This window comes from Hippichthys cyanospilos, chromosome 13, assembly GCF_059441005.1.
Source record: "Hippichthys cyanospilos isolate Australia breed blue-spotted pipefish chromosome 13, RoL_Hcya_1.0, whole genome shotgun sequence".
In the NCBI taxonomy this organism is placed as follows: Eukaryota; Metazoa; Chordata; class Actinopteri; order Syngnathiformes; family Syngnathidae; genus Hippichthys; species Hippichthys cyanospilos.
The window spans coordinates 211,893-223,078 of NC_142381.1; the positions used below are offsets into that span (position 1 = coordinate 211,893).

At 61.6% G+C, this 11,186-nt stretch overlaps 1 protein-coding gene across 3 annotated transcripts; it reads right to left on the reverse strand.

Moving 5' to 3' along the window:
• Nucleotides 1–167: 167 nt before the first annotated feature.
• Nucleotides 168–10,764, reverse strand: mgat4b (alpha-1,3-mannosyl-glycoprotein 4-beta-N-acetylglucosaminyltransferase B). 3 transcript variants are annotated; one of them, XM_088431067.1, is made up of 14 exons: nucleotides 10,559–10,764; nucleotides 7,086–7,265; nucleotides 6,858–7,001; nucleotides 6,269–6,402; nucleotides 5,149–5,195; nucleotides 4,741–4,854; nucleotides 3,791–3,981; nucleotides 3,562–3,692; nucleotides 3,118–3,225; nucleotides 2,861–3,054; nucleotides 2,531–2,609; nucleotides 2,369–2,447; nucleotides 1,262–1,374; nucleotides 168–1,074 (listed from the first exon to the last, which is right to left on the reverse strand). In XM_088431067.1, exons 1-14 carry the CDS (start codon nucleotides 10,653–10,655, stop codon nucleotides 1,051–1,053), a joined length of 1,635 nt encoding a protein of 544 aa, XP_088287193.1. In that variant the 5' UTR covers nucleotides 10,656–10,764; the 3' UTR covers nucleotides 168–1,050. The 3 variants fall into 3 exon arrangements, with proteins under 3 accessions (XP_088287193.1, XP_088287192.1, XP_088287194.1); XM_088431066.1 differs by having other exon boundaries at nucleotides 2,369–2,456; nucleotides 10,559–10,763; XM_088431068.1 differs by lacking the exon at nucleotides 6,858–7,001 and having other exon boundaries at nucleotides 2,369–2,456.
• Between the last annotated feature and the right edge of the window lie 422 nt (nucleotides 10,765–11,186).

An 11,186-nucleotide genomic window follows, 5' to 3' on the forward strand; every position in this document is an offset into this window, starting at 1 on the left:
GAATGGCTTCGTTTCGACGTCGTAACGATCCTCACAAACGAGGACACGGATGATTCGGGGCCGCGAACATGTTTTCGGTCGTCTAAAGTTAGCGCTCGGAAGTGATTGCGGCTCGCGATTCGTGCGCCGAACAGCACGCAGCAGGCGTGAATCAGAACTGTCGGTCATTGATATGCATTTGTCTTATTTATATGGAGACAAACCAAATGGTTCTCACGGGCACGGAACAATATTTTTGTCTTCTTCTTTCGTCGTCATTTGAACGTAGTTTCATCCGTTTTGTTCTCCTCGCTAACCCTATCCCGGCTGGCTCGGGACAGTAGGCGGGGGACGCTCTCGACCGCTTGCCGGCCAATCGCGGGGCACACGGAGACCGACAACCGATCGCGTTTGTCCCATACACCCGGAGTGAAGACGGGAGTGTCCGGAGAGAAGCCGCTCGGGCTCGGGGCCGTCGTGCAAACCCCGCGCGGGAAGGCCGGAGCCAGCCGGGTCCGAACCGAGGTTTATATCCTAGCATACGTCCGGTCTCGCGTCACCGCGATGGATTTGTCCATGTCCACGCCGAGGGACGCGGGAGTCGGCGCTCTGCCCGCCGGTCAAAATGAACGCAACCGGAGAAGTTCCGGACGTGTCGCGGACGATTCTTTTAATGGTTTTGTTCTGGGCCAGCCGCCGACATGACAAGCAAGGAGACGTGGCGTCAAAGTAGAAAAGTGTCAAGTAGAGAAAGGTCCCTCTCCAACGCGGAGTCACTGTTCCCAAGTAACAAGTCGCGTACGGCAAAACGGCGGCCCTCCGACGGCTTGGGTGTCACGCGATGGTCTCTGGCGCTCACGTGACCGGAGCGGAGGACCGCGCGCGTCCGCCAAAAGCGGGCCGGCCAAGGCCGGCGGGAAGCGCGCCTCGGCAGGCCTCCGTCCGGGGCGCCTCCGGGCGCGGGCCGCCGGCGTCGGAGCCTCGGCTTCCCGTCGCGTGAGCCCGCGCCGTCCGTCGCTCCGAAGCTTTTCCGGCCGCGGCGGCGGGCGGGGGGGAGCCCTCGTCGGCTGCTCACTCCACTTTCTTGATGAAAATCTGACCGAGACATTCGAGTCCCACGGTCAACGTTCTCCAGCCGATCGTTTTGCAATCGCCGCGCGGTTTACGCATCGCGGCCTATGCGGCGAGACCGGCGACAACTTGGGCCCGGCGGGGGCCCGGTCGCGGCGCCGGGTCGTAGCGCGTAACTGTGGCGGTTGCAGGGACGGAAAGGCGGCCCCACCTCACTGAGGATGATCCAGACGGGAGAGTCGCTGACGACCCCGAGGCGGACGGCCTCCAAGGGTCCGAAGGCGGGGTCCACCTCCCCCTCGGCGACGCCGTTCCGGAAGGCGCCTGGGGAGGAGGAGAGACGCCGGGATGACCGAGGCGACCGGATGGGCCCGGACGCCGGGGGGCGCCAAAAGTCGACTGAAACAATTCGGGGAGCGGGCCGAGCCGGGCCGGGCCGGGCCGAGCCGAGCCGGGCCGGGCCGAGCCGAGCCGGGCCGGGCCGAGCCGAGCCGGGCCGGGCCGAGCCGAGCCGAGCCGAGCGGCCCCACCGCCGTCCCCTTTCCAGCCATCGAACGTCGCGGTTTATGGCGTCAGACAGCATGTTGCATCAACGGTGCTGGCCAAGTTACTTCAAAACCTCAATGTATTATTCATGGCTTATTACTGTCATTCCCGGGTCATTAGTTCCATTACAATATTACAGTTTTGAAAGGTAAGGCATTTGGCTCTCGCCGACACACCCGCAAATATGGATTTGCCGTTCGAAACGTAGCTCGTTGCGCGTCCGGTGGAATGACCCCAAGCTCAACATAAGTCAACTTTCACGCTCAAAAGAAATATTGGACTTGTAAATGATGCCGAGATGGCTGGAAACGCCAAACAAAAAGGTACAAACAAAACGACTGAAACACAGTGCTCCGCATAACAACCATACACCAGCGCCATCTCAGGGCGAGCCAAATGAACTGCGTTGTTGGCGATAATGTCAGCGATAATATTATGGATTTCGGAGCGTTTTTTGGGGGGGCTGCGTATCGTAACGCATTGTAACGCGCGTTACTGTCATTGGTAGCCGGTAAAATGTGACCTTTTTTTGCGTGCGATGCCTTCCGTCCACCATCACGTCAAAAGGTCAGGCCATGACTTCTGTCATGCATTACGCCGCTTGCTTATCGGCCAACAAATCAAAAAAGAAAAAGAAGTTGTGTTTGACAACGTATGGCGAAGCAACTTCAAGTGCTTTGCGGACACTTACAGTGGAGGATGAGCAACACGTGGAAGGAAGGAAGGAAGGAAGGAAGGAAGGAAGGGGAGAGGAGAGGAGGTAGCGACTGACCGATTCGGATGAACCCGTCTTCCGTGCGCCGGTATTTGGGACTTTTGTCCTTCCGCTCGCTCAGGGTTTCCTTGTCCGCCTGAATGTTCTGGAAAAGGGCAAAAGTCAATCACGTTCATTTTGGCCTTTTGCGAATTTTACAAGAGCAAGCGAAGGGCTCACGTCGAAGGGGAGGACTTCCACGGACGCGTTGAGCAGTTTGTCGCCGGGATGCTCGATGTTGCCGCTTCGGAAGAAGTACCTGAAAAGTCCACGGCTTCAAATGGCTCAGTTGCTCAAAAATGCTTCGAGGTTGAAGAAGAATATTTCAATTTCATGCGCGTCGATGCACGCAAGTCTTTTTTTTCCGTGGGCTTTCACACTAAGGCACAGAAATTGTCCTAGCTAACGATCCTAGGCGTATGGCGGTGTTATGGCGGCGCTAACGGCGGTGTCGCGGCGGTGTTTTGTCTTTCCCAGGGAACGAAAGGCATCACGGAGTCGCGCGCGCACCTCTCGACGCGCACGGGCGTGAAGAAGCGTATCCGGATGAAGTCGCCGGCCACGGGGGTGAAGGCCCAGAAGAAGTCCTCGCCCAGGTAGGCCTTCTCCAGCGTGAAGTGCTGGTAGGTCTTGAGGCTGGTGCTGAGCTCGGCCGGCGGGTTGGCGTGGCCCTTGCGCGGACTCTGCTTGCCGAAGTCCTTGTCCTGCGGGCCAAAGGCGTCAGCGCTCGCCGGGCGCGAGGGATTGAGCCCGCCCGGTCGGCCCACCTTGAGTTTCTGGATCTTGCCGGCCAGCGAGGAGTGCGTTCCCACGTGCTGGAAAAGCGAGGGCTTGAAGCGAATCCTCAGGTTGGCTTTTTGACGGTCGCAGTGTTTCTGAGGAGCGCGGGACCCATCAGCGCTAAGCCCGCCGACGGACAATTTCCCTACTGGCCCCGAGCCCGGATAAAAGCCAGGGCCCGGCCCAAAATAGCGGGGGTCACTTTCAAGCCACATTTGTTCCCAAAGTCACGCGAGCCGCGCGGCGCTTCCGGCGCACGATCGCCCCGCTGCCGCAAAGACGCATTCCGGCATTCTGCCACCGAGCCCGATTTCACATCCAAATCGATGGATCGATCGATCGGCCGAGGCCGGCCCGCGCGCGCCTTCCTCGGCCTGGCCCGGGAGGCTTCGCCCGCGGTCGCGGCGGCCGGCGAAACGGGCGACACTGACCGCGTCCTTCTCCGGGTTGCAGACCTTCACCCACATGATGTGGTCCAGCAGCCAGTCGATGGGCTTGTCCTTGTAGAACATCAACATGAACTCCACGATCAGAGACAGGTCGGACGACTTGAACATCTTCCCTGCGGCCGCACGCACACCCGCGCCGCATCAGCCCCCCGCCGTCTGCCGGCTCTCCGCGAAAGGGAGGCTTTCGGGGCCCGACGGCGCCGGCGCTCACCGATGAAGCCCAGCTGCGAGAATTCCAGGATCATCCACTCCTCGGAAGGCTGCTGCAGCGCAAAGTTCTTCATGGTGCTCAGGTAGGCGGGCCGCGCCACGATGTCGTCCTCCAGCTGCACGTAGTAGGTCCCCTTGGAGCGCGCGTACATCATGAGGAAGCAGTAGTCCAGGTTCTGCTTGGTGCGCCACCTGACCGGCAAACGACGGTCAAGGCGTCAGCCCCGAGCCGACCGCGCCCCCCGAGCCTCGTCCGTCCCCGCTTCCGCTTGTTTTTCTTTCCTTACTCCCTTGAACTTCTTTGCCCCCTCCTGTCCTATTTTCCCTGTCCTTTTTTGTCCTCCTTGCTTCATCCTTCTCGCGTCACCCATTCCCCTGGCTTCCCTCTTTCCCGCTCAATCCCTGGCTTCCCACTTTCCCGCTCAATCCCTGGCTTCCCACTTTCCCGCGCAATCCCTGGCTTCCCACTTTCCCGCTCAATCCCTGGCTTCCCACTTTCCCGCTCAATCCCTGGCTTCCCACTTTCCCGCTCAATCCCTGGCTTCCCACTTTCCCGCTCAATCCCTGGCTTCCCACTTTCCCGCTCAATCCCTGGCTTCCCACTTTCCCGCTCAAGCCCTTCCTTCCTTTCCGCCTTCGTTCGTTCCGGCCTTCCCTCCCTCTTCTTTCTTCCCTCCCTGCCTCCCATCCTTGCTCCCTCCCTCCCTCCCTTCCTTTCTTGCCTCCTTGATCTCGCCCTCCTTCCCTTCATTCCTTCCTTCCTTCCCCTCCGTCTTCTTTCCTCTCTCCCATCCTCCCTTCCTCTCCGCCTCCCTCCCTCCATCACCTCTCGCTTCCCACATTGACATCAAGCCGCCGTCGCATTTCACAATTCGGCAGGATTCGGTAGGATCCGAAGCGCGTTCCCGGCGGATTCGACGCATCGGAAGACGTTCGATGTCGGCAACCCACCTGACTCTCTCCTTGGGGTCGCCGAAAGATTCGCGCAGGTGCGAGAAGTCCGGATAGAAGTGGACCGAGGGCGAAACCACCTCCAACAGGCCCGACCGGATCTCTGACGGGAAACTGAAGAGCGCGCGCGAGCCGCCGTCAGCCCAACCCGTCATAGGAACGCTCGAGGAAAAGACGGGACGCTCTCACTTTACGAGACGCCGGCCGGCAAGCCCGCGGACCGGATGGACGCGTGCCGGCCGTACGCAGCGGACGGACACGAGCCGGCGCGCGAGCCGGCGCGCGCGCGCCGGCTCGCGCGCGCGCAGCGTGACGCGGTCGAGCGCTTCGAGCAGAGGCCAAAGAGCAGACGGGAAGCGGCGGCGCGTGTTGCCACGGTAACGACATGCCATCATGCAGAGCACTCACAGGAGCTTCAGGTTGTCTGCCACGCTAACGGCGTACTGATGATCCGCCTGCGCGCACACATACAACAAGGCTCAGCCCCCGTCCCGGCAACGCCTCGGAACACGCACGCCAGCGCGCGCAGCCGCGAGGGGAAGCTTGTGAGGAATGTCCGGACGTGTTGTTGATTAGCCTCGGCTCGGCGTAGCGAAGCGCCGGCGCGCCGGGCCGTCCGGCAAAACAAGCGGCGCGACCCCTAAACCCGGACGCCGCCCAAACCGCCAGACCGCCGGCTTCCCCGTTGGCCCGGCGGCAGCCGGGACCGACGGCGTCCTCGACTGGTTTTTGTGTGCGTGGGCGGGCGCGCGTCCGCAGCCGGGTCACGAGGATCGCGTGCTCAAGGAAGGAAAGACAAACGGTCCAAACAGGACGGCGGCGGCTTCTTTGCCGACCGCGCTTCCTGCCGACCCTTTTCCTTTTGCTTCTTCCCCGCCTTCCTTTTTTCCTTTGCTTCTTCCCCACCTGCCTTTTTTCCTTCCCTCTTCCTTTGCTTCTTCCCCGCCTTCCTTTTTTCCTTCCCTCTTCCTTTGCTTCTTCCCTGCCTTCTTTTTTTCCTTCACTCTTCCTTTGCTTCTTCCCCACCTGCCTTTTTTCCTTCCCTCTTCCTTTGCTTCTTCCCCGCCTTCCTTCTTTCCTTCCCTCTTCCTTTGCTTCTTCCCCGCCTTCCATTTTTCCGTCCCTCTTCCTTTGCTTCTTCCCCGCCTTCCTTTTATCCTTCCCTCTTCCTTTGCTTCTTCCCCGCCTTCCTTTTTTCCTTCCCTCTTCCTTTGCTTCTTCCTCGCCTGCCTTTTTTCCTTCCTTTCCCCACCTTCCTTTTTTCCTTCCTTTTCTAATTTTTTGCTTTCTTCCGGCTTCCGCCCGCCTCCCGCCTTGGATCGTTTCCTTCTCGACTTCCTTTCGTCCTTTTTCGCCTCGTTCCTTCTCAGCCGCCTTGCCTTTTCCGGCCCTTTCTCGAATTCTTAGCGCCGGCGCGCGCGACAGACGCTAGCGCTCCGTGTGTGTATGCGAGATGCTTCATTAGGCAAATCGCTGACATTTGCAGGTCCGGCGCGCACAAACAGACAGACGCACGGCGGCGGCCGACCTCGGCAATGAGGACGACGATGACGCAGTCGTCCTTCTCGGCGGCGCTGAGCTGGGTCATGAGAGAGTTGAGCGTGTCCGTCAAGTACGAGTGCACCTCCCGCTTCACGCTGGGAACGCCCATCACGATGGAAACTGCGCACACGCACGGCAAGGTGAGTCCGAGCAGCCAAACATCAAAAGGCAGGCCGATCGCGCCGCGTCGCAAATTTTCCGTGTCTTAGCTGCGTGAAAACAAACGTCTTTTGTCTTTGGAGCGACGCTTCGACTTCGACCTCGCAATACGTCGCGTCCAAAGACAAACCGCCGTCGCTTTGGCAGCGCCAAAATCCAGGCCGGGCCGGAAACGCTTCTTCTTCTTCTTCCTCCGGAACCGAACGGCGCGCCGTCATCCAGCGCTCAAAATTGAAACTACGTCCGAGTGGATGACCGCCGTCTCGGGGAGGGGGGGAGGGGGGGGACTCCATCAACACCAGCCGGATCGCCTTCTCTACCGGGTTTCGCTTTTCATTTGAACGATAAACGCAAAAGGCGGGCGGGAGGAGGGACTCCCGCAGGATTTGGCAAGAAAAGCGTCTGTTTGACTCCACCTCCGGTGCGGCCCTGTCCCACGTGGACGGCGGGCTGCAGGCTGTCCTCTCTGTGGACCAGGTGCGGAAGGTGATGGAGGACGGAGGGAAGCTGCAGGAAATTCTTGCTGACGCTCACGTTCCACAACTTCATGCGGGTCTCCTCTGGCGAGGAGAGCCAAGCGGCCGGCGGTCAACCCCCTGCGTCCCCGCCCGGGTCTAGAGCGGCCCGCTCGCAGGCGCGCGTACCGGAGAGGCTGCTCCAGGTTCTGTTGATGTCGCGGAGCGCTTGCTTCTCGGCGATGGCCCGCTTGATCTCGTCCAGGACCAGGTTGAGCTCTTTGGAGCGCCGCAGGTTCTCCTGTTCGGCCGAGTGCAGGCGCTCCCTCAGGGCCAGGAACTCCCGCTGGTAGACGTCCACCGCATCTCCTGAACGGGCCGCGCGAACCGCATCCGCGTCAAGCGCAAGACGGGCCCGCCACGAGACGGCGACGAGACGGCGACGAGACGGCGACGGGGGCCTCGGCGCCGTCCGGCCCGCGGGGCCCACCGGGGCTCGTAAATCGCCGCCGACTCGACCGCGGATATCTGGATTGGCTCCCTCTGATCACGCCATGGCGACCGGCGCTTCTCTAAACCGGAGTTCATAATGTATCGTCGATGGCGGCGGCGATCATAACGATGAGCGGCGAACTTGATTTTTTGCCTGGCCGGCCGCGTGTTCGGCGGTGACTCGGTCCTGCCTGACCCGCCATTCGGGGTCCGCGACATAGATCGGATCGTGCGCGACAGGACGTGGCCGGACCAGCGCAAACGCGCACACGCGCAATGAGATCATGCTCTAGTCCGGCATCCCCGCAAAGCGACCCTTATCGACTTGGGCCTCACACGCACGCCAATAAAGTGAAACGGGAGCTTCTGCGCGCGCGCGAACAATGAGGTCATTGTTTCCAAAGAGAAGATCGACAAGGCAAAGATTGATTTCGCGGCGTCGACGCGTGGACGGCGACCGCGTCGAAAAAGCACTCGGTCTCGGGGGCTAACCTCGCGGCCTTCTGTTATCAAAAGCGTCGGGGATGTAGCGAATGGAAGTATTTCCCAGGCTGGGCGCGACAGCTCGTTTCCCGTGGGCGGTAAGCGTCCATTTCCTGGCGGCACGCTCGCTTCCCCTCCGTAAGACGACGCCCGGAGTTAGGCCGGCCGCTCCGCCGGCACATCGGGGGCCGGTTGGGCCGAGCGCAATCGGAGACGGTGGGCGAGTGTGACCGGCGGGGGGGGGGGCCTTCGGCACGGAACCCTGACCCCCGCCAAAGCGACCTCGCGGCCGTTGCCGTGGGGACGGCCGGCGGGGCGGCGACCGGTCTGTAAGAGCTCGCCTGTTTTTGTCACCAAAGTCCAAAGAGCGCACGCGTCACGAGACCGAGCGACCGGTCCCGTTTTGGACCGGGGCGGGCGAGCGCTAGCTACGCGCCCCGCCTCGCACGGGCCCCGCGCCGGCTTGTTGGGCGGATCTTTGGCGGCGGGCGAGTTGCAAACGGGCCGCGCTCCGAGCTACCGGTAAACTTCAGGTGTCCAAACCGGGGCCCGGGGGCCAACCGCGAGCCGCCACCCTTTTTCTGCCGGACCCAAGCGAGCGTCGACTTGCCTCCTTTCGGGTCTTTGTAATGGATGCGTCAAAGACGGGGCATTCAAAGAAAAACGCCGGGAGGCTCAAGATGACTAAAGAACGCTCGCATACGGGGGCAGGAGTTCTGCACAAGGGCCGACACCCGCGGGAAAGGCCAACAAAGGGCCAATAGCCGATTGCCGCAGCCGCGCGCCCCGGACAATAGCCGCCGAGAAAGACGATACGGCCAGAAAGCGCCACCTCGCTCTCTCTCTCTCCCCGCGACGTCTCGGGAATCGAAAAAGCTAGCGGGGGAGAGCCTTCGGGCGAAGCGCTCCTCGGAAAGGTTCCTCCTCCCTTTCGGGGGCCCCGCCCCCAAATCCAGACAAAGACGCGACCGTTTGCCCCGTCGCGTTCGACGCCGGCCTCGAATCAACTCCTCTCACCGGAACGATTTAGGCGCGCCGGCTCTCTTGGCCTGTTACTACGCCAAAGCCTTCGAGGGAGCTTTTCTCCCGTGGCCCTCACGAGACGGGCGGGGGGGGCGAGCTTCGAGATGGAAGCGGAGCTCCCCTCAAATATTTAGCGCTTGCCGCTTCGTTTGCCGGAAGCGACAAGTCGCAGCCCGCAGAGAACATTGTACGTCTACTGCGCGCACGTGAAAACGTCCCGGCGGGCGTGCGAGGACGGGCGTCCGGACGACTCTTCCCGCGAAGCCGGAAGAGTTGCTCGGAGCGTCAGATGCGCGACGCGACGCGGCCGCGCCGATGACATTTCTGTCCCGTGGCCTGAGCGGCAAAAGTCGGTGAAAACGTGGCGTAGCGCCGGCTTGAGGAGGCCGCCGGTGAGTCTCGTCGTTGCGCGCGTTGGCATTTTTGAACCAACGCGGCCTTCCTGCGTAACGTTTGCACGTTCTCCGCGAGCCGGCGTGGGGTCTCTCGGGCTTCCTCCCGCACTCCCAAAACATGCGCGGCACTGGAAATTGCCCTTACGTGCGACCGGCCGCGTCCTCGCTCGTTTGCCGAGGGCGTCCTCCGCCTACCGCCCGCAGACAGCCGGCGGCCCGGCGAGAATAAGCGGCGACAGAAAAGGGACGGCCGGACGATCCGATAGCGGTCGGACCGGAGGAAGCGGGAAAGCCCGAGCGGGAATCTGGATCCTTCGTCCCATGCATCGGGGGCGTCCGCCGCGCTCCCTCGCGACAATAAAGTCGCCGCCTCCTGAAACGACGCCGTCGGGATATTGAAAAGCGTCACCGGGGACGGCCCGTTCCCGCAACGGCTCCACTTTGGAAGCCGGAGCCGTTTTCACCGCTGGCCCCAAACAATGCCGCGGGCTCGCGTTCTCGGCCTCCTCGAGGACAGCAAGGAAACGGCTTACGGTTCGGCAGCACCGGCGGGCGCGAAGGCTCGGGTGCGGCGGGCCGAGGCTCGGGTGACAGCGCCCCCCCAAGGGTCCGCGTCGCCGTCGCCCAAACGGGAAACGCCTTGCGTGCGGCGAGCGTCGTTTTGCGGACGTTTTCCTTTCTGCGGTGGGGCGAAAGCGAGCGGGCCGACGGAACCCCGGCGCCGCCTGCAAAGGGGCGCTCCTTTCACCGGCGCCGAGGTCATTTCCCGGCCCGACCCGGCGCGTCGGCCTCACTCGCGGGACGACGGGTACGGGACGGGGCAAACGGATGGCGGCCGCGCCGGGCGCTAGTTTGGGCAAGGAATTCTTGAAGCCCGAGGCGGCCTCGGGAAGGAAAAGGAAAAAGCTTTAGGCTCGGCCGGCGCTCCCGTCTTGGGCACGCGGGTGGGAACGAGCTGGCGCGCGGCGAAGCAAAGCGCCGCTACGTCGGTGCTGCGACTTGACCGATGGGGGCAACGCGGCGGCTATCGAGGGTGCCCTTTAAGGCTTTCTTGCCTTCTCCGGCCGGCGCCACCCGTTTTCAGCCTCACCTGGCACCGACGAAGCCAGGACTTCCCTCCCTCCTCCTCCGTGGTCGCGCTAGCGCCCCCCCCCCCTCACTTTTTCTTCATCATCGCCATCACCGTCATCATCATCATCTTCTTCTTCTTCTTCTTCTGCTCATACCGTGCGCGCGCGCGCTCGCTCGCTCGCTCGCGGTGTGACGTACCTCTGGAGGAGCTGAAGGCGGTGTACCAGGACAGGGAGACCAGCCCGCACAGTCCGAACAACAAGAGCGTCAAGAAGGACACATTGCGGAACCTCATCTCCACACCGACCTCAGCATGTCCGCGCCGAGAGGGGGGGAGGAGGCGAGAGAGAGAGAGAGAGACAGGCGGAGATGTTGACGTGCAAGCAGCAGCCGCGAGAATGACGAGAGGGGGCATAGAGAGCGAGAGAGAGAGGGGAGGGGACCGGAGCGAGGGAGGAGCCTGCGAGGGACAAAACAGGTAGCCCGCTTTCCCTCGTCTATGTCCATTCAAGCTTCACTCTTCTGGGTGCTGCACATGCACGTCCTCCTGGATTCCGCATGCCATTTATCACGTAGGGAAAAAAAAAAACAAACTCCCAAACCCTTTGGCAGTCGACAATATGCTCTTCGTTTGTTTGCCTTGAGGTGGTGCTGGCGTGTTGGTGTCGAGTGAAGAGAGAGGCACCTTTTTAGGACGTTTCATTTGTACAGAACGTTTTTATCGGACGTTTCCAGTGATCCAGGATTCATTGACAGGTCCACAGGAGCAACGATATTCTTTTTTTTTAATTTTACTATTGTAAGCATGGTTTTAAAGACCAGGGGC